We start from the raw sequence: 22,755 nt of genomic DNA, 5'->3' as shown, positions 1-22,755 counted from the left end.
TAAAACGAGCAGGACTGGCTATGAGGTTGGTAATGTGGAAGATGTTGAAAATGACTCCTAGGCTTGTGGCTTGTGTAACTAGATGTAAGGGGGTCCCTTTGCTATGATAAGGGACAGGAGAAGACAGTAGGTTTGGGGAGGGAGATCATGAGATCAGTTTAGGACACACTGAGTGTGAAATGCCTTCAAAAGAGTGAGATGACTCTTGAAGAAGTTTGGCTGTGAAGAAGAAGAGAGAGGCAGGGCAGTAGCTGCAGAAGGAAGTAAGGTCCAGGAAGGTGGGTTGGTTTCTTGGTTTCAGTGGGAGACACCTGGGCACCTGAAAAGTAGTAGGGAAAGATCCAGTTGAAAGGGAGAACCTGGTTGTCCTTGAGCCATATCATTGTTAATTATCCCATTTTAGGGATGAGGAAATGAGGCTCTGGAAGGCCCAAGATCACATCGCTAGTAAGTGGCAGAACGGAAACTGGAAGCTACATCTTCTGACTCCCAGACCAATGGAGCCATGGAAAGGTGCTGGCAGGGAGCCATTAGGAGATAGGATTAATGAGGTCACCAGGCCTAGAGGCTCAGAAGACACCCACGTATTCTGAATAATCCCTCTAGAGCAGTTGTCTCAACTGGGGGTGATTTTGCCCCCCGGGAGACATTTGACAATGTCTGGAGACAATTTGGTTGTCAGAACTCAGGGTGGGGCTGTGCTATTGGCACCTGGTGGGCAGAGACCAGGGATACTGCTAACAGTCTGCCTCACTGCCCCCCATCCCCAGCAATGCACAGGACAGCCCTTGCAACAAGTCAATAGTGCCCAGGTTGAGAAACCCTGCTCTAGAAGCTCCAGGGGTTCAGGGAGCTTGTCAGCATCTCCACCCTCTCCACAAATGCGAGTATCTTTGTTGTTTTTACTATCTTTTTATTTCTGTGATTTGGGCACATTGCAAAACATTCAAACATTGCAAAGTTTTTAAAGTATTAAGTAAAAGTCTTGCCTCCCTCAATCAGAATTCCCCAGAGGTAATGGTTGTTATTGTAACTTTAGTAAACGGGCTGAAATCCACAAGCAGAAAACTTATTTTCTCCCTCCTATTTCTTCCTAAACACTCTCTGTGACCTATTTCTCCCCTACTTCTTGGATGAATTCTCCTGAAGAGCCAGAACTTTTTGAGACGCTTTCAGATAATTAAAAAAATCCTCCGATTACCTCCAGGAATTAACATGTCCAGCCTAGTGGAACAGACAAAACCCAAACTTCACTAAAAATGAAAGCTTTACCCCTCTCCTCCACTGAGGCCTGTCAGGCTGCAGAGGCCAGGGATGTGGTCAGTGTCTTCTCTCTTTTCTGTCCCTACTGGCTTATTATTTAGCCAGTTTCCCCTGTTGATGCATATTGAGGTAGTTTCCAGTTTTTTACTTCTATAAACAATGTTGAGCCATCCTTGTACCTACGTTTATCTGTACACACTTGTTATTTCTTTAGGACAAATTTCTAGAAATCAATGTGCTGAGGTATGCATATTTAAAACAGTAAAACATACTTCCAGATTGTTCTCCAGAGTAACTGCATCAGTGTATGTTCCCACCAGCAGAGTATGAGAGGGCCCATTAAGAGTTCTCACTCTTGGCTGGGTGTGGGTGGCTCATGCCTGTAATCCCAGCACTTTGGGAGGCTGAGGTGGGTGGGTAATTTGAGGTCACAAGTTGGCCAGCTTGGCCAACATGGCGAAACCCCATCTCTACAAAAAAAAAAAAAAAAAAAAATTAGCTGGGCGTGGCAGCGCATGCCCGTAATCCTAGCTACTCAGAAGGCTAAGGCACGAGAGTCACTTGAACTCGAGTGGTGGAGGTTGCAGTGAGCCGAGATTGCACCACTGCACTCTAGCCTGGGTGACAGAATGAGACTCTATCTCAAAAAAACAAAGTTCTCACTCTCTCTCCCCATCTTTTTCGATACAATATATGCTAGTGGGGCCAGGCTGACATTAACTACTGATTGAATGAGTGCTGAGAGAACACCCATTCTTTGTGGGCTTCTTGAAGCCCATGAAGAAAGCACAAACTCTCCCAAACTCGCTCCTCCCTCTTGACACACAGTCATCTCTTACTCCCCTCCATCCTCCACCCCCTCAAACTTCAGGATTCTAGGTCCTGAATTGCTCTTGAATCCATTGTCTTCTTTCCATTTTATCACCAATGTTGGAATTCAGGCCTCATCATCTCTTGCCTACCAGAGTTCCTTGCTGGTCTCCCCATCTCCAACTTTGCCATCTCTGATCCATTCTTGACACCCCCAGAGTGAAGGTTCTAAAATGCCAATGTGGTCACCCCCCACCCCCAGAGACTCGCTCCCTAGGGCCCACTCCACAGGGCACACTGTGATCTGTCTTCTCCCTGTTCCCGTCTCATCTGTGGCTCTTTGCCTTTCTCCTCTTACACCCCAGTCACACATTGCTGCCTGCCTGCCATGAGCACAGCAGGCTTCAGCTCTTTCTTTGCCCATTCGGTTCTCTCTGGCTAGAATGCCCTCTTCCTCTTTCTTTTAGCTGCCGTCAAGCAGAGAGTGGACATTTGTTGGTTTGTGGCTTCCCAGACTTCATTCCTCCCCTTTCCTTAGGCTCCGGTTTAGTGAATTGTCTCTGCCTGATTGTGGGTAATGTTGGTGAAACAATAAATCCATGCATGCCTCCTTCCATAGAAGCCAAAGGGAAGTTGCCTTCCCCTCCCCAGCCCAGTATAGCCAGGAGGCGAGCATGGGACTAAGCTTGGTGACTGGACACTCTCGTTGGACTTTGAATCTGGAACAAGCAGTATAAGAATAGAGGAAACAGACTTCACTCACGTTATTGGCAACATCCTGATCAAACCATTCCTGCTTCCTATTCCTTCCCGACCCCTCCCCAAGAAGTGCCTTTGCTTATGTCAATTTCCATACCTGGTTCTCTAGCTTTTCCCTTGATTCTGTAAGCTCCCTATAGCTTACCCCTCCAACCCCATAAATTCCCTTCTCTCCTAAGTTAATCAGAGATGCTTTCTGTTGCTTGCAACCAACAATTTCTGATAGGAAACCCAGCTCAAATGTTCCTTCCTCTGGTTCTGCACAAACATACTTCCCTGTACATTCCCATAGCACCCTCTACAAAGTGCAGATCACATATTGTTTTTTTTTTTTTCTGTTCCTTCCATTAGGGTAAAAACTCATATTGGTCCCATCCTTGTGAGCTCTGGGCTCACTAGCTCATGCGTGGTCCAAAGCCAAACATTTAAGGGAACAAACATTTAAAGACAAAATTAATGAACTAGTAGCTCTGCCTGCTTCCCCTCTAGGTGCTTCAGTGACTTACACAGACTCTGTCATGCCACAAAAATAGTAAAAAATGCACCTGCCTCCCTCGTGAGTCTGGCTAGGAATAACGTGGGATGATTTCTGTTTGGGACACTGCTTCTGTCTGTGTCATGGACGATGGTGTGAGGGAGGGCAGGAGGGGGAAGAGAAAAGGACAGAAGGGGGACAGGGAGGCAGCTGTTGGAGCAGCTCAGGTGGAAGATGGTGTGAGTGGGATTAACATGGTGGCAATGGGAACAGAGTAAAGGGGCTGACTGGTGAGATTGTGAACAGAGCATTAGAATTGAATAGACTGCTCAATTGTTTCTGGTAATTCTTAAAGCAAAAACTGGCCATTTGAGATGGCTCCCATCAGAAGGAGGTGGTGAGGGAGTTCGAGTGTGCCTGTGCATGGTGGAGAAGGGGTGGGGGGATTGGTAGGGGAGGGTGTCACACTGTCTCCAGCATCCCCCTCCTGCCAGCAGCCATGACCGTGCAGGCTGTCTTGCCTGTTTTCTAAAGAGCTTCCCCAGGCAGCAGGGGAGAGAGGAGAAGGGGGGCTGGCCACCCACGCCACTCAGCAGAGGTGAGCCAGGAGCAACGAGTCCTCAAATTCGCCCTCCCCCCAGCCACTACAGGCTGCCAGGTGCCTTGTTTTTGATGAAAGCTTTTAAAAACCCATGTGCATGGATGGTCATGCATTCATTTTTGTTCATTTAACTAATACTCACTGAGCCTGGAGCCATGCAATGGTGAGCAAAGACTGCCGTGGACCCTGCTCTCAAGAAGCTCCCGAGCTGGCGAGCTGGTGGGGGAGAAGATGCGTAATCAGGCAATTAGGAACCAGTGTGAACGGGAGGTAAGCATTGGTTGCTATGGGAACACGAGGAGCGGCCACAGCTGCTGCTCCTCTCTGAAGAGTGGTGGCAAGCAAAAAAGGAGGCACAAAACAGGCAGACCTGCTTGCCAGGCCCAGCTCTGCGCACCCCAGCCAACTGGTCCAGCACAAAGATCTTCTGGAAGGACAAAACCCATCAGCTCTCTGCCACACCATCTCTGCACCTAAGAAATAAGTAGGGAGAGCATGATCCAAGGACCCAATGAGATGCTGTATGTCTGTGCCTGGCCCCTAGTAGGTCTACAGCACATGGCAGCTTCTAGGGGTTTTGTTTTCAAGAAATATTTGTTGGTTAAAAGTTTCCTGGGTTATTGGACACCAGGGGTAGAGCTGTGAACGAGATAAACAAGGGTCCTGCTATCAGGGAGCTGATAGTAATTGAGGAGGAGAGACAGATACAAACATACTTATATGGTACAAGCAATTACTACTATGATCATTATCATGATGCTATGAGTGTGTTTCAGAGTGGGAGCTGGCCTAAGCTAGGGGCCCAGGAAGATTTCCTGGAAGAGGGGCCATTTCAGCTAAGATCAAAGGGAAGAGAATTACCAGAGAGGTGGGAATCCTGCATTCCAAGTATAGTGAACAGTGTGTGTGAAGGTGCCAAAGCAAGAGGGAGTCTGATACATCCCAGACAAGGAAAGGAGGCCAGGGGAAACTGGAGAGGGAGAGGGGAGGCTGGAAAGATGGGCAGGGCATTAATCTACTCAAGCCTCTAGGCCGTGGTAAGGAGTTCACGTTGGATCCTAGGATGACCCCAATGCACACCACCCCCACCTCACAATGTTACTGTGACTTCCACTACTGATCAGCACATTAAAACAACTGTCAGTGCCTGAGGCACAGCCATGCTCAAGGGGCTTGACTCAGAGAAGGTTTGGAGAAGATTCTGGAATTTGAGAGCTGACAGAGCTCTTGGAGAACATTTAGGTCCAAATTCTCACTGTGCAGATGGAAACACTGAGACCCAGAGAGGAAGAAAAAAGACCTGCTCAGGGTTGCACAGCAAGCAGGGGTATCAGGCCTGTAACTAGAGCTCCGCTTAATCAGCCACACAGTGCCCATTGCCTCTGTGGAGATCTAAAGGCAAGCTTTTTCTTACAGGTGCAATTTCCTCTCCCTCTCAGGACAACCAGGAGAGTGTTTCCAGCCCTTTCTTACCTTGCACTTCCTCTAGTGTTCCTCTTTTCAAAAAGGCCCCATTTCTATCAACCACAGATTCTCATTTGCTTATCCTCCACCTTTCTGTCATGATGGGGCAGCCAGAGGCAGGGCTTGGACCCCAGGCAGGGCCTAACAGAGCTCTCGTACCAGCTATTGATGTGTCTTCCTGGCTTACCTTAGCTCCTGCCCTTGCTATCCCCTGAATCATGTTCTGTGGGCAAAGCCATCTCCACTGACATGGTCACAGCACTTGCCTGCCCAGGCAGGCCTCACCACACACACACTGGTGGAGTTGACATGGTCTCAGCCATTGTCTTATACACCCGCCCATGCCCCATTGCCCTGATGGAAACAGTGAAGCAGGGGCAGCCCAGAGTTCTTGCCTGTGAATGATCTGTGTCTGGTCTTCTGACTGCCTACTCTACTCTCAGCACTGTCTGCTGGCTCCCTTCTCTCCCTGTTGAGGAATAAAGGGAGTGGGGAGACCCTATTGGAGGAGGGAGGCCAGCACTGCCTGAGCGGAACCTGCAGGGGTTGGGGTGAGAGGAACCTGCTTCTCTGCCCCTCTAGCACAGCTCTTACCCAGCTAGCCCTCCCTACAGAGTGGGCCCAGGGTCCAGGAAGGTGCTCTAGGCCTCCACCAGGGAGCTCTCTACCTGGTAGGGCCTCCCTTTCAGGGAGGAACTGAGGCCACTACATTCCTCTTGCTTTAGTCCTAGAAGCAGCTGGCTTTGGAATCAACAGTCCTGAGTCCAAATCCCAGCTCTGCTGCCTCTGGCTGAGTAGCCTTGAACAAATCTTTGAACATCTCTGGGCCTCAGCTTCCCTATCTGTCCATAAAAATTGCTATCTCATTGGCTTGCTGTGGAGATTAAACAGGGGAGCTAAGTGCTAACTCCCTACCTGGTATATAATAATAGGTGTTTGACAAATGGTAGTCAACTCCCCACACTCTTGGCTTGTCTCTCCAGCCACACACCCAGCAAGTTCTGCCTAATTCCTTTCAGAGATCCTTGGAGCGAGGCTGTGACCAGATTTGGCAAGAGCCTCCTGGCTCCGAGGAGAAGAGAAGGGAGCTGTGTCCCATGGTAGACAGTCCTAATCTCTGAAATTCAGCAGGAGGCATGCAGTGAGAAGACACACCAGGGAAAAAGATGATGGGAAGGAAATTGGAGGGAAGGAGGAGGTGGCAGGTGGCTTTGGGATCTGTGGGAAGTCAGGACAGTGGGGAAAGGGGCCTGAGCCTCATGGGGCCCATTGGGCTAGTTGAGGCAGTGCCAGAATGTTGAGAGAGACAAAGGAGGAGGACTCTAGGCCACAGGCTGCCTGGACCTCTTGATGACAACTCCTCTGAGCTTGCCTTCGGAGCATGGGATCTCTCTCTCATAGAGACCCATGTAGGCTCCAGCAGGCAATTCATCCCAGCCCCATTCAGCTCCAGACACTTGGCTCCCTCATATCCCTATTATCTGCCTCCACAAACTAAACCCTCACCCCAGAACCATGTTCTCTTTTGGCCTTTTATTTCCTGCAATCCAGATGTCCCCAAAACATCTCTTAGATTTTACAAATTTTTCTTCATGAGAAATTCCCCCGTCTCCAGAAATCATGGGCATTGGTTGCCACAAAGAAGCCTTAACTTTGGGTCCCAGGTTATGGATACGTTTGGCTGAAATGTTTCCACTGAAATGTATCCACTGACAGCCAGGAACACCCCTTGAAGGGGGGTCCTTGGCAGGAGTTCAGTGAAGTCTGGGGCCAGGAATGGCCCTCAGTTTCCAACTTGGGTGAGGATTAAGTCTATGGCGTGGATTAGAGTTGAATTCGTAGTTGGGATCATGGCTGGATTTGTGACCAGGTTGAGGTCTCAGTCCATAACTATGGTTTATTAGTGTCTTTTGGTTGCAAGCAACAGAATTCAACTCTGGCTAACTTGGGCAAAAACTAAGACTGTATTTTCAAGATATTGGGCTTGTTTTCAGAATTGATTGATATGAATATGACTCAGCTCCAATCTTCTCAATCTCTGTGTGTCTCCTTTTGAATTTCAAATTCCTTGGAGAGGAATCTCTGCCAAGAATAAGTCAAGTTAGCCAGGCTGCTGGGCCACACATTGTCGAGGAAGTGAGAAGGCTCCAGCCTTTGGGGAAAGCAGTCTGGCACCATTTATTAAAATGAAAAAGATGCACATCATTTGACCTAGCAATCCTACTTCTGAGACATCATCCCATAAGAATGGAAGCCCCAGTACTTAAGGACCTATATGGACAAAGATGTCTTAGATCATTTTCTGCTGCTGTATCAGAATACCACAGACTGGGTAATTTGTAAAGAACATAAGTTTATTTGGCTCATGGTTCTAGAGGTTGGGAAGTCCAAGAGCATGGCACTGGCATCTGGTGAGGGTAATCCCATGGTGGAAGGCAAAAGGTGGAAGTGAGCATGCAGAACACAGAGTAAGAAGAGGCCAAACTTATCATTTTATCAGGAACCCATTCCTTCTGTAACTAACTCACTGCCACAATAATGACATTAATTTATTCAAGAGGGTGGAGCCCTCATGACCTAATCTCCTCTTAAAGGCCCCATCTCCCAATTCCATTACATTGGCAATTAAAGTTCAACATGAGTTTTGGAGGAGACATTCAAACCATAACAGATGTGTATTGCATAATTACTTACAGCTTTTTTAAACCCTAAAAATCATAGTAATAGCTGAGTAGATTGTGACACATCCACACTCTGAAACACTAGGCAACCATTGAAGATTAGTAATTAGAGCCATACTGATTGATTTCCAGGGAGTGTTATTGAGTGAGAAGAACACAAACTGGAAAAGTATGTATATAATCTCATTTTAATAAAAAAGGACAAATAAAAACTTGTGCATGTATTGCATATGTGTGTATGTATATACACACAAAAGTATACATATATGTGTACGCATATGTCTGTATGTGATTACACAAGTATGAAGAAAAATATGGAATAATGAATACTAGCTTATTGACGTAGGTTGTGGAGGGGGTACTGATAGAGGCCGAGGTGGGAGGCAAGTAAAAATAGAAAGGACTATAATTTTTTTCTCTCATAATTGAGAGTTTATTGGTTGAGGATCAGTACAGACATTTTGATTTGTACACAATTCTTAACATATGTAACAAAAATCTAAAAAGCCATGTATTGTAATTCTTTTTTAAAGTTATTCCAGTGACTTTCCTGCTTAAAATTTGGAAGCAAATTTTCCTTAAAAGGCTATCAAGTACCAGTACCTTCACATGTTGAAAAGCTGTTATATACGTCCCAACAATTCACAACTGAATAGCATGTACACTACCTATTCAAATTTTAAATCTTTCACAGCACAGTAACAAAGTTATCAGGAAAACAGGACTACCACAACCAAAGATGTTATAGAGTGCACACAATTCTGACAGGGAGAGCCATGATCAAGGAGTGGTTTTCTTTAGGAAACAATTCTACTAAAAAAAAATAAACAAAAACAAAAACATGGGACTAGAAGTAATTTAAAATGTTCAAGACATTAAATGCAGGACTGATTCCATACTGCCATTTAATATGCTTTGTATTATACGGTATAAAAACTAACCCCCCATCTATGGAATGTTAAGCTGGCACCCGAGATGGTCAAAGCCTCCCATAATTCAATATCCCACACTATTTTCTGGTTGTACCAAAAAATAAACAACCAGCAAACGATTTCACCTCTTAAAAAAAAAGCATTTACACTTAAAAAATGGGATAAGGTGTGATTCCCTTCTTCTTAAAAATGTTTCTAGAGCTACTAAAAAACTTGCATTTACAAAATAGTTGATAAAAATATTCCTCTGGATTGTACAAGAAGGGAGACAGGGACCACTGATTAGACATTGTATATGGTGCTAATCAGACTGGGCTCCTGCTTCATCAGAGGCTGGACTCTCCTCAGTTTTCCTTTCCCTGTTTTCTGCAGGTAAATCTTCTTTAGTTTGTTGGTTAGCCTCTTTGGCCTGTTTTCCCTTTGCTCCCCTTTTCCCTTTTGTTTGCACTTTTTTGTCTGAAGATTTGTCCTTTGCTGCTGCCTTTTTCGGCTTTGCTTCCACTTTTGCAGGAGGTTTAGCTGACAACCGCGCAGATCTCCTCTTGGGCTCTTCCTTGGCGGCCCCTTCGGCGGAGCAGACCTTCCTCTTGGGAATCCTGGCGGCGGGGAGGGCGCGTGCCGGGTGCCTGTGGGCCGCGGCGCGCGGAGAGCCTTCGCGAAGCTGGGCTGGCTGGCTGCTACCACTCCTCCGGCCACCCAAGCTCAGAAAAGACTATAGTTTTAATAAAGCATGCACATAGAATTTCTTTTATGACTGTGTCTAAAATTACATAAATATTTGTGTGTAATTATAAAGATATTACCTTAAAAATATTTTAAAAAGATGAGTAAAAATATGCCAGAAAAAAATCTTATCAAAAGAAAACTGGAGGCCGGGCGTGGTGGCTCACTCCTGTAATCCCAGCACTTTGGGAGGCCCAGGCAGGCAGATCACTTGAGGTCAGGAGTTCAAGACCAGCCTGGCCAGCATGGCAAAACCGTGTCTCTACTAAAAATATAAAAATTAGCCTGGCATGGTGGCATGAGCCTGTATTCCCAGCTACTCGGGAGGCTGAGGCAGGAGAATCGCCTGAACCCAGGAGGCGGAGGTTGCAGTGAGTCGAAATCATGCTGCTGCACTTCTGCCTGGGCGCCAGAGCGAGACTCCATCTCAAAACAAACAAACAAACAAACAAACTGGAAAGTAGAATTGCTGACAGGATTGACCTTTATACCAAAAGTCTTATTAGAGATACGTCATTACATCATTTATTAGTGATCAAATAATTCTCTGACAAGATAGAACAATCCTGAACCTACAATGCCCTCTATGTGCTTTTAAAACATATATAAATACTATTGTAATATACATACCCTCTTACAACTCACTTTTTGCATTCAATATTGATTTCTAGATTTATCCCTTCTGATACAACTAGGATTAGATTCTGCATCTTAGCTGCGTTACAGTAGGTCTTCCACCATCACAACTATTCATTTCCCTCTTGATAAACGTTTAGGTTCGTTCTAGTTTTTTGCTATTAAAAACAATACTGTGATGTAAGGAATATAACAGCACATACTTCATTTCAATCATGTGCAAGTATATCTGTAAGCAAATTCCTAGAAGTAGAATTTCTGGGCCAAAAAGTATGTGCTTTAGTAATTTGATAGCTGTTGCCAACTTGCTGACTATAGAGGCTCTAAATACCAAGTACCCTCACCCTACCACCAGCAATGTTGAAGGGTGCCTGCCTGTGGCTCCACACCTTCAACAACAGTGTTTATCAAACTGTCTCTCATTGCTCAGTCTGATGGGTGAAATCATATCCCATTTTATTTTTATCATTGAGCTTGAACGTCTTCTCAAATGTTGAAATGCCATTTGTATTTCCTTTCTAATAAAATGTATATTGGTATCCTTCGCTCATGTTAAAATTGGTTTGTTGGCCTTTTATTGATTTGTAGGAGCTCTTCATGTATTTGGGAAATTAATCCTTTATGCAATTAGCAGCAAATATTTAATTGAAATGGGGTCTTGCTGTATTGCCTAAGCTGGTCTTGAACTCCTGGCTTCAAGTTGTCAAGGCGAGCCACTGTGTCTGGCTCTTCATTTGTCTTTTACTTTACTTAGAATTGTTTATTTTTTGCTGGCCAGAAGATTTTTTTTTTGATGTAGTTGAAACTTTTTCTCTTTTTTTTTCTCTTGTATAGTTCATCGAACTTACAAAGGTCTTCTCCATTCCAGGATTATGAAAAAACATTCTCCCATGGTTTATTTTAAGTGCTTTTAAAATTTCATATTTACATTTAAAGAAAACTCTGACTATGAGAAGATATTTGCAACGGTACAAACACAGCTGACATCTGGTATTCAGAATATATAAAGGACTCCTAGAAATCAATAACCATAAAAACAACCCCAGTAGAAACATGGACAAAAGATATGAACAAGCAATTCAGAGAAGAGATCTAAATGGTCAAAAACTGTAAAAGGATGCTTAACTTCTCTAGTAATTCAGGGAAAAGCAAAGCCAGTGTTCCATACTCATCAGATTGGCAACAACTTTAAAGCCTATATCAAGAGTGCTGAGGATCTGGTGAAATACTCACCAAAAGCAGAGACGTGAATAAACTTCAGGTGAAAATGTGAATTGTTACAACCACTTTGGAAAACAGATTGGGAATATTTATTCAGGTTGAAATGCTCCAACCTCCTCCTGCCCCCATGATGCCTCATGATGTCCTTCTCCTGCCCCGATGAATGCTCTTGGGTAATCTCCTCCCATTGAGTATGGGTTAGGCCTAATAACTCACCTTTAATAAATAGAATGTGGCAAACATGTTATGATGTCACTTCTAGGAACTGCCTTGCAAGAAATGTTAAAAGAGTTTCTTCAGAGAGAAGAAAAATAATATTGGTTAGAAATATGAATCTACATAAAGAAAGGAAGAACATTAAAACAGAAATAAATGATGGTATAAATAAAATAAAATATTTTGTTTTTCTTGTTACTAACTGATCTAATAACAGCTTTTTCAAAAATAATAGTAACAATATGTTGGATGATTATAGTATATATACTAATGACATGAATGACAGCAATGCTTATTACATTTCTGTTATAAGAGACTGAAGGAAGGAATTGGAAATATTATGTTATAAGGTGCCTGCCCTATTCATGAGGAGTTATAGTGTTATTTAAAAGTGAACTTGGACTAGTTGTAAATGTATATTGCAAGCTTTAGAGTAATCACTAAAAAAGTAAAAATAAAAAGTAAAATTAATATGCTAAGAGAGGAGAGAAAATTGAACATATAAAATGCTTAATTAAAATCAGAGAAACTGGGTGCAGTGGTTCATGCCTGTAATCCCAACATTTTGGGAGGTGAGGTGGGAGGATCGCTTGAGCCCAGGAGTTCCAGACCAGCCTGGGAAATATAGGGAGGCCTCATCTCTACAAACAAGTTAAAAAGTTAGCTGAGCATGGTGGTGTGTGCCTGTAGTCCCAGCTACTCAGGAGGCTGAGGTGGGAGGATTACTTGAGGCTGGGAGACAAGGCTGCAGTGAGCTGACATCGCACCACTGCATCCCAGTCTGAGTGACAGAGTGAGGTCCTATCTCAAAAAAAAAAAAAAAAAAAAAAAAGGGGCTGAACATCGTGGCTCACACCTGTAATCCCAGCACTTTGGGAGGCCAAGGTGGGTGGATCACCTGAGGTCAGGAGTTCAACACCAGCCTGGGCAACATGGTGAAACCCTGTCTCTACTAAAAAAATACAAAAATTATCCAGGTGTGGTGGGCGCCTATAATCCCAGCTACTCAGGAGGCTAAGGCAGGAGAACCACTTGAACCTGGGAGGAGGAGTTTGCAGTGAGCTGAGATCGTGCCATTGCACTCCAGCCTGGGTGACAGAGCAAGATTCCATCTCAAAAAAAAAAAAAAAAAAAAAAAGCAAAGGCATAGGGAATAGTTACAAGTATGGTAGATATTAATCCAACTATATCAATAATCACTTTAAATGTGAATGATCTAAATGCACCAATTAAAAGAGACTATCAGAATGGATTTTAAAAACAAGACTTAACTATATGTTATCTACATGAAACCAACTTTCTAAAGACAGAGATAAACTAAAAGTAAAGGGAGTCAGAAATACATACCATACTAACAGTAATCAAAAGAAAGCTAGAGTAGCTATGTTAATTTCAGACACAGCAGATTTCAGAGCAAAGAAAATTATTATAGGGATAAACAGGGGTGTTATGTAATGAAAAAGGAGTCAGTTCTCCAAGAAGACACAACAATCTTTAATGTGTGTGTGCCTAACAACAGAGCATCAAAATACATGAGTCAAAAACTGATAGGACTTCAAGAAAAAATAGATGAATCCACAATTATAGTTGGAGACTTCAACACCACTCTATTAGTAATTGACAGATCCAGCAGGCAGAAAATCAGTAAAGATATAGTTGAACTGAATAGCACCATCAATCAACTGGATCTAATTGACATTTATAGACAACTTCATCCAACAAAAGCAGAATACACATTCTTTTCAAGGTCACATTGAACATTCACCAAGATTGACTACATCCTGGGCCATGAAACATGCCTCAACAAATTTAAAAGAATAGACATTATACAAAGTATGCTTTCAGACCACAATGAAATTGAATTAGGAATCAATAGAAGAATGGTAGCTGGAAAATCACATAATATTTAGAGATTAAACAATATACTTCTAAATAAAACACGGGTTAGAGAAGAAGTGTCAAGATAAATTTTAAAATATTTTGAGATAAATTACCAAAATTTGTGGGATGCAGCAAAAGTGGTGCTTAGAGGGAAATTTGTAGCATTGAATGCATACATTAGAAAATAAGAAATACCTTAAATAAATCATCTAAGCTTCCATCTTAGGAAACTAGAAAATAAAACAGCAAATTCAGCCCAAAGTAAGCAGAAAAAAAATGCAATAAAAACTAAAACAGGAATCAATGAAATTGAAAACAGAAAAATAGTAGAGAAAAAGCAATACAGTCAAAAGCTGGTTCTTCGAAAAGGTCAACAAGATTGAGAAGCTTGTAGCCAGACTGACCAAGAGAAAAAGAGAGTAAACAAAATTACTCATATCAGAAATTAGAGATGAGCCATTGCTACTGACCTCATGGACATTAAAAGGATAATAAAAAGTATTATGAACAACTCTATGGCCACAAATTTGATTACTTAGATAAAATGAACAAATTCCATGGCTTGTTTTTAATGAATAGGATATGGCAAAAGTGATGGGATCTCACTTCTGAGATTAAGTTATAAAAAGACTGCATCTGTCCTCTTGGGATCTCTCTCTCTCTCTCTCTCTCTCTCTCTCTCTCTCCAGCTACCATGCTGTGAGGAGACTCAGGAAGCCTACGGATAGGTCCACGTGACAAAGAATCAAAGCCTAACAACAGCCACATGAGTTAGCTTAGAAATGGGTCTTCTTTGGCCTGTCAACAACCATGTAAAAGAGCTTGGAAGTAGACCTCTTACCCTACTTGAGCCTTCAAATGAGACTGCAACCCTAGATGAGAACTTGGGTGCAACCTCATAAGAAACTTTGAGCCAGAGGCACCTAACTAAGCCATGCCTGGATTTCAGACCCATAGAAACTGATATGATAAATGTTTGTTGTTTTTAGCTGCTATGTTTTGGGGAAATTTGTTACACAGAAATAGATAACTACTACATACTCTTTGACCAAGAAATTCTACTTCAGTGTTTCCATACTAGAGCAATTTATTTCAGTCCTTTTCACATCAGAACATATATTTAAAATGCTATCAGCTCACTGGAATAAACAGACAGTGTGCTCTTGGCCAGAGGCAACAATCTCTAGGGGCAGCTGCTGAAGCCAAAACTACCTTCCTGGAGAGCTAAGGGGATCAATATATCAGAACACTTATAACTCAGTTGGGAAGCTCTGCCCTGAAGAAACTCTTCTATGTAGGCACAAGGAGCCATGCACTAGGATGTTCATTGAATCCTCACTTATAATTGCACAAAACAGAAACAGTAGGAAAAGAGATAAATTAGATAACTTATGCAAAAGAAGTCCATACAATAATATGTTATAGTAATATATTGGATAATTGATACAGTAATATTCAGCAGTTAAAATGCATGACTTAGGTCTACAGGTATCAAAATTGCTGAGTTTCAAAAAACAATAGAGTGAAAATCTAAGTTACAAAAGTATATATTTATAATGATACCATCTGCATAATTTAAATACATGAAACAAAATTGTGTATTGGTCACAGATATATATATGTAAATATATATTATATATCTGTATAATATATACATACATATATACACGTATACATATATATATACACACACACACAAACATGAACAAGACGAGAACACATCAACTTCCAAATGAGGCTTATTTTCAAGAGAGAGGTCAAGTGAATAGGATGAAGTGAGGGCTTCATCTGTACTATTTTGTTTCAAAAACAGAAGGATCTGAGGATCTGGAGAAAATAAAATTTGCTCAATCCATGTGACAGGTGCATTCAAATGTGTATTTTATACTCTACTTTTCTGTATAGTTGACATATTTAAATATATTTTTATAAAGAAAATGTATCCTCTCTTGAGTCCAAAAATACATATACGAGCTGGGCACAGTGGCTCACGCTTGTAACTCTAGCACTTTGGGAGACCAATGCAGGTGGATTGCTTGAGATCAGGAGTTCAAGACCAGCCTGGTCAACATGGTGAAACCCCATCTCTACCAAAAAATACAAAAACTAGCTGGGTGTGGTGGTGCGCACCTGCAGTCCCAGCAACTCAGAAGGCTGAGGCAGGAGAATTGCTTGAACTCGGGAGGTGGAGGTTGCAGTGAGCCAAGATTTTACCACTGTACTCCAGCCTGGGTGACAGAGCAAGACTCTGTCTCAAAAAACAAAAATACATATACATTCGGTATATTGTATTGTCCCATTTCCTCATATTGTTATTTATTTTGCAGTCTATTTGATTTATCTGTACCATAAGAAATGAGGTGAAGTTTCCCATCATAATTGCAGACTTCCTGATCTCTCTTTATATTTCTAACAGTATTTGCTTTATATATTTTGAAACTACATTGTTTGACACATAAATTTTTGTGACTATCATATGCTTTTTTTTTAAATGCACTGTTCTGCAACATGCTTTTTTTCACTTAATATATTTATATTAGACCAGTACATATATACTTGCCTTATTTCTTTCTTTCTTTTTTTTTTTTTTTTTTTTTGAGACAGGGTCTATTGCCCAGGCTGGATTGCAGTGGCGCAATCTTGGCTCACTGCAGCCTCCACCTCCTGGGCTCAAGTGATTCTCCCACCTCAGCCTCCCAAGTAGCTGGGACTACAGGCACATACCATTGTGCCAGGGAAATTTTTACATTTTTTTGTAGAGATGGGGTTTCACCATATTGTCCAGGCTGGTCTCAGACTCCTGGGCTCAAGCAGTCCTCCTGCCTTGGTCTCCCAAAGTGCTGCGATTACAGGTGTCAACCACCATGTCTGTACATGCGCCACCATGCAACATGTTTAAATAAATTTAAACAATTTATTTGTTGAGAAGAATTAAAGTTGTTTACATTATCTTGCTACACTCCTATTCACATATCTTTCTCCACTTGTGTGTCTTAATAGAACACACAATAGAGCAATTGACTAGAAGTAGAATTGCTAGATGAAAATGTATCTCCATTAAAAAAATTTGATAGTTTCAGATTTCTCACCAATGAAGTTCTATTATTATTATTATCATCATCATCATTTTGAGACAGCATCTTGCTTGGTTGTCCAGGCTGGAGTGCAGTGGCGTGATCTTCACTCACTTCAGCCTCAACCTCCTGGGCTCACACAATCCTCCTGCCTCAGCCTCCTAAGTAGTTGGGACTACAGGCACACACCACCAGCTTGTCATATCTTTCTCAGTGAATAAAACAACCTGTTTTGTTCTCTTTAGTTCTTTTTACTTTGAGTTCTCGATGTTTAGGATATTGATATTGTTACGAGTTTCTTTCCTCCTTCCTTTCCTTCCTTTTTTTTTTTTTTTTTGCTTCTTTCCTTCCCTCATTCCCTCTCTCCTTTTTTTCTGCTAGTATTTTACTCTCATATATTTTTTATTCCTATTTCTGCTTTGGGTGAAACTCACATAAATAGAATATAACTTGGCTTTTGAAAACAAAATGCTCAAAATAAGAGTTTGGTTTTTATTAGGAGATGTTAACCCATAATGCATGCTGATATATTTGGATTCCTGCATTTTTGTTTTCTTTTTGCATCCTTTTTTTTGCACCCCCCCCCCAGCAACATTTCTTGGCCTTTGTTAAGAATGAGTTTTTCTCTTTGTTCCACATATTATTACTTTAATGGTTTGAAAGTTATACATTTTATTTCTATTATGTTGTTACCCCTAAGATTTTTGTTCTATTATGCATTTTGTTTCCAGTAAGAACAAAACTTTGTTACTGTTGTGAACATGGGAAATGTTTAGATTGGCTGTAAATATTAGAGTTCCATTATAAAGCGCAATTTAAAGACTTCAGAATTCAGTAAAATGGTATAAATCCAAAAGGCATAACTACAATATTTTTTAACTGCAATGCAATACCAGAATATGAACCTGTGTTGTGTCTTATGATCTCTTGGGATAGAGAAGCTTGGTTTTGTGATTAGCAGCAACAAATTCAACATAAACAGCTTCAATTTGCTTTAACCATCAGGTTAAAAAAAATTTAAGCTTACTGCAACCCTAAATATAGTTTCGCAGTTTTAATACTTTCGGTACAACCATAACACGCAACATAGGATGTGATGTAGTAACGTAATTACTCTCACATTGGACTTAATCAGAAAGAATTTGCAGATTTTATTTTATTTATAAAAAAAACCAGAAGGGAATATAGCTAAATGTTTAACATTAGTTAAAGCTGGGTGTTTGTGACATTTTTCGCTGTCCTTTTCTGTATCCTTGACGATTTCATCATTTAAGATGAAATAATGCTTTCGGGCCCACCCTGATTTGTGGAGAGCAGCTGCCGCCCCCGCCACATCAAGGGGGCGGGCTCCAGCTGACTTCACAATCACTTCCGCCGCCGCAGTCGCCGCCCGCCCCGCTGCTGTCTGGCGGGGGAGGAGCTCGAGACCGGGAGCAGCGGCTCTGGCGGTCGTGGCGGTCGGAGATCCGAGAGCTCTGCTTCTCTGAAAAGCGTGTGGCTTTCTGGACTTGGTGAGTGAAAGGCTGATTGTTTCCTCGATTCATCCGGGCGCTGGCGGTGGCGCGAGTGGCCGGGCGCGGGGCGAGTGGCCGGGCACGGGGGCGAGGATTTTGGGGGGTTCCTGGGAACTGCTTTTCAGGTTCGCCCCTCGGGAAGGGGTGGGGCGGACGCGGGACCTGACTGCAGAGTGAGGCCCATGCCCTCCATCGGCCTGTTCTGGGGCCACATCCTCCGCTGCCGGAACCCCTTTGGTGTGGCGCGGTCCCCACTCGAGTGGCTTTCATCGCTCTTGGGAGGGCAGTGGTGGTCGCGGCCCTCTCCCACTTCTCCCTGCCTCTCCTCCCCTCTCCTTCCTTCTTCCCTCCTCGGCCCCTTTGCGGAGCACTCCGTGGCTTTTCTTCCCATATTTTGCTGTTGTTTTGCCAAATGGTAAATGGTTAAGATTTTTAGGTAAAAATACTGTTCCCAGGGAAAAAATTGTAAGGAAAAAATAATTATTCTCAGGGAAAACTAGACCCACGCACGCCCTTTTCTTTCATTTTCCCTCTCCCCTGCCACATCGGTTTGGGTCTCCCCGTTTGAGCTGATGGCCTTTTCCCACCTCTTATTATGACATTGCGTCCCCCCCTACCCCCCACCCCCAGTGTCTCGCGAGCACGCGCCCCCGCACAGAAGCCTTTCATTGTAGCCCCCTCCTTGCCCCTCCATCCGCAAGGTTCCAGTGCGTCCCCTCCCCCGCGCATGCGCAGGCACACGCAGCACACACCCTCTCACACACCCTCACACCCTCTCATGCCTTCCCCCTCCTCTATCCGCCTACCACATACACACCTCTAGCACCGGCCCCCTCCCTGCTCGGCCTCTGCGTGCTCTCGCGAACACATGCCTATTCACACACCCCCTCCGGCTGCCCTCCTTCTTCCTTCCTGTTATATACACACATAAGGACATCTTTCTATCGCTGGCCAGTGACATACATATGTAGCCACATGTGCTCATTCATACCCCCTTCTCAAATGCTCTCCTCTATTGCTCTCTCTGCCACGTGTGTCAGACACAGCTCTCTTTTGCTGGTCCCCGAGGTGCACACACTCACACTCACATAAATCCTTCTATGGGGACACCACCTGCCTCCCTACTTGCCATATCCACACAGGCAGGCATCGTTCTTTGATTGCCCGCCTCTGTTCCATCCACCTCAAGCACATCCCTCTCCAGTGCTGCGCACCCCCCACCCCCGCTTCCATTTGTGCCTGCTGCATTTGCTCACACTGACATTTCTCCATTGTTGCCTCTCATTTTGGCTAACATACACACACACAAACTCTCAGACACTCCTCTCCATTGCCAACCATACACTCCCCTGCCTGTGACATACACATAAACATGGGCATCCTTCTGTAGTTTCAGCTGCCTCACATACAGCTACACACACAAACACCTTCCCTTTCCTCATACATACACGCACCCCTCTCCTCCAAAGCCACCCCACCCATGCCTGTCATTTTCATACCCACATCCAGAATGGGTCTCATTCTAACACTCATACCCTTTCCCCCTACAAACATAAACATCCCTCTGTCCCCTTCCACCTGTCCCTCTCCTCTTGATAGACAGACACATAGGCACTCGTGCACACACAGCGATCTGTATTTTCCACTCTATTCCAATTTGCATTTCTCCTGTATGTCTGCAGCACTCAGAAAAACGCAGACACCCCATAAAAAAACCTACAGCAGTCTTTCCTTTCCCCACGTTGCATAATTCCACAGTACTTCACCCACCTTCCAAGTGTCCAGTCACCCCCCAACCTTCCATCAGATTCTCCTCTAAGTCTGGCTTTCCTGCAAACCCAGTCTTGTAATCATTTTGCCAACATTAAAAATGTGTTCCAGGTCTACACCTGACAGTCACTGGAATGCTACTCCAGGCCTTAGAAGAAAGTGAAACTCATTTTAAAGGCCCCTTATTCTTTCTGTTACCTGCCTGCTGAAGTGAAAATAAATCTCCCTGCTCCTTTATTCTAAACTGATTTTACTTTCCCATCTCAAAAACGTGTGCAGGGAGCAGGAGCCCTCCTACCCGAGCCCCAGCTGTATTGGAAACCCTCCTAAGTCAGAGTGATGGGTCAGGAATCTAGCAAGCCTGTATGGCCCAATCCAACAGGAGGGTATCAGTCCAATACAGGTAGGAGGTATGGAAGAAGGCATGCTTATGTCAGTTTCAGGCCACCCACGAGCCAGCGGGAAAGGATTGCCAGCCAGAGAAAGACAAACTCCGAAGTCCCAATGCACAGATCAGCCCCCAGTCAAACCACCAAGAGGAGCCGATCGCCATTTTCCACTACTCGTCGTAGTTGGGACGACAGCGAGAGTTCAGGAACCAACCTGAATATTGATAATGAGGACTATTCCAGGTATCCGCCAAGAGAGTACAGAGCTTCGGGTAGCAGAAGAGGAATGGCCTATGGACATATTGACTCTTATGGGGCAGATGATAGTGAGGAGGAGGGGGCTGGGCCTGTTGAGCGACCGCCAGTGAGAGGGAAAACTGGCAAGTTTAAAGATGATAAGCTGTATGACCCAGAGAAAGGGGCAAGGTCTTTGGCTGGGCCACCTCCACAGTTCTCTAGTTTTAGCCATGATGTGAGAGAGGAGCGAGACAAGTTAGACCCAGTCCCTGCAGCAAGATGCTCAGCTAGCAGAGCTGACTTCCTGCCACAAAGTAGTGTGGCCTCACAGTCATCTTCTGCTGAAGGCAAGGTGGCTACAAAAGGTGACAACTTGGAGAGGGAGAGAAGGGAGCAAAATTTACCTGCACGTCCCAGCAGGGCTCCTGTGAGTATTTGTGGTGGTGGGGAAAACACCTCAAAGAGTGCAGAGGAACCTGTGGTCAGGCCCAAAATCAGAAACCTGGCAAGTCCAAACTGCGTGAAACCAAAAATTTTTTTTGATACTGATGATGATGATGATATGCCACACAGTACTTCCAGGTGGAGGGATACCGCCAATGACAATGAAGGCCACTCGGATGGCCTGGCAAGAAGAGGGAGAGGCGAGAGTTCAAGTGGCTATTCTGAGCCAAAGTACCCTGAAGACAAACGGGAAACAAGGAGTGACCAAGTGAAACCAGAAAAGGTGCCGAGACGACGACGCACCATGGCCGACCCTGACTTCTGGACGCACAGTGATGATTACTACAAATACTGCGACGAAGACTCTGACAGTGACAAAGAGTGGATTGCTGCTCTGCGTCGGAAGTATCGAAGCCGAGAGCAAACCCTGTCCTCCAGTGGCGAAAGCTGGGAGACTCTGCCGGGGAAAGAAGAGCGGGAACCTCCACAGGCTAAGGTGAGTGCCAGCACTGGCACCAGCCCCGGCCCCGGTGCTAGTGCCAGTGCCGGGGCTGGCGCCGGGGCCAGTGCTGGCAGCAATGGCAGCAATGGCAGCAATTACCTTGAAGAAGTTCGAGAACCATCTCTTCAGGAAGAACAGGCATCCCTGGAAGAAGGAGAAATTCCTTGGCTCCAGTACAATGAGAATGACAGTAGCAGTGAGGGGGATAATGATTCTGGTCACGAGTTGATGCAACCTGGGGTATTCATGCTGGATGGAAACAACAACCTTGAAGATGACTCCAGTGTGAGTGAAGACCTAGAAGTGGATTGGAGCCTCTTTGATGGATTTGCAGATGGGTTAGGAGTGGCTGAAGCCATTTCCTACGTGGATCCTCAGTTCCTCACCTACATGGCACTTGAAGAACGCCTGGCCCAGGCAATGGAAACTGCCCTTGCGCACTTGGAGTCTCTCGCAGTGGATGTAGAGGTGGCCAATCCACCAGCAAGCAAGGAGAGCATTGACGCTCTTCCCGAGATCCTAGTCACTGAAGATCATGGCGCAGTTGGTCAGGAGATGTGCTGCCCCATCTGCTGTAGCGAATATGTGAAGGGGGAGGTGGCAACTGAGCTGCCGTGCCACCACTATTTCCACAAGCCGTGTGTGTCCATCTGGCTTCAGAAGTCAGGCACCTGCCCCGTGTGCCGCTGCATGTTCCCTCCCCCACTCTAAAGACCAAGGCTGTTTACTCCTGGTCTGATTATTTTCCCCATCTGAAATCCACAATACTGCAGGAGCCCTCTTGAAATTAACAATGGAAACAAAAGCAATCAGTCAGTTAGCCTAAACCTATTGATTCCTCGTGATTATTTCCAATGTGAAAACAGTTGTGTATGATTGCATTAAAAATCATATCATCTTTTAGAGGTTAGAAAAGGGAAAACTAAACTTTCTAAATGCTACTTGAGATTGCAGTAAGAAGATATGTTTTCTAACCTGAAAGTTAAATCGCATTTGTTTTCTTCAGTAGAATGTGTTGCTGTTACTTGTAATGTCAAGTTTATCTGTTAAATATGTCCAAAAGGCAAAATAATTTTTGTTGCATGTTATGGGTCGATGTTCCTGTAATTGCAGTGCCGTAAAAGCTTATTAAAGTTGTTCTTTTGGTTTTACATGGTATAATG

The 22,755-nt window shown here is 44.0% G+C and overlaps 1 protein-coding gene across 4 annotated transcripts; it reads left to right on the top strand.

The window, feature by feature from the left end:
- The first annotated feature begins 18,119 nt into the window (after positions 1-18,119).
- Positions 18,120-22,743, top strand: PJA1 (praja ring finger ubiquitin ligase 1). 4 transcript variants are annotated; one of them, XM_009234946.4, is made up of 2 exons: positions 18,120-18,247; positions 20,458-22,743. In XM_009234946.4, exon 2 carries the CDS (start codon positions 20,525-20,527, stop codon positions 22,301-22,303), a length of 1,779 nt encoding a protein of 592 aa, XP_009233221.1. In that variant the 5' UTR covers positions 18,120-18,247; positions 20,458-20,524; the 3' UTR covers positions 22,304-22,743.
- Positions 22,744-22,755: the final 12 nt, after the last annotated feature.

The sequence above is a fragment of the Pongo abelii genome, chromosome X (genome assembly GCF_028885655.2).
Source record: "Pongo abelii isolate AG06213 chromosome X, NHGRI_mPonAbe1-v2.0_pri, whole genome shotgun sequence".
Lineage (NCBI taxonomy): Eukaryota > Metazoa > Chordata > Mammalia > Primates > Hominidae > Pongo > Pongo abelii.
Note: the sequence above shows the minus strand (reverse complement) of the source record. Positions and strands in the feature narration are given on the sequence as shown.

Coding starts and splice junctions, on each gene's coding strand:
- PJA1 (XM_009234945.4), top strand. CDS start 20,360: ATGGGTCAGGAATCTAGCAAGCCTGTATGGCCCAATCCAACAGGAGGG.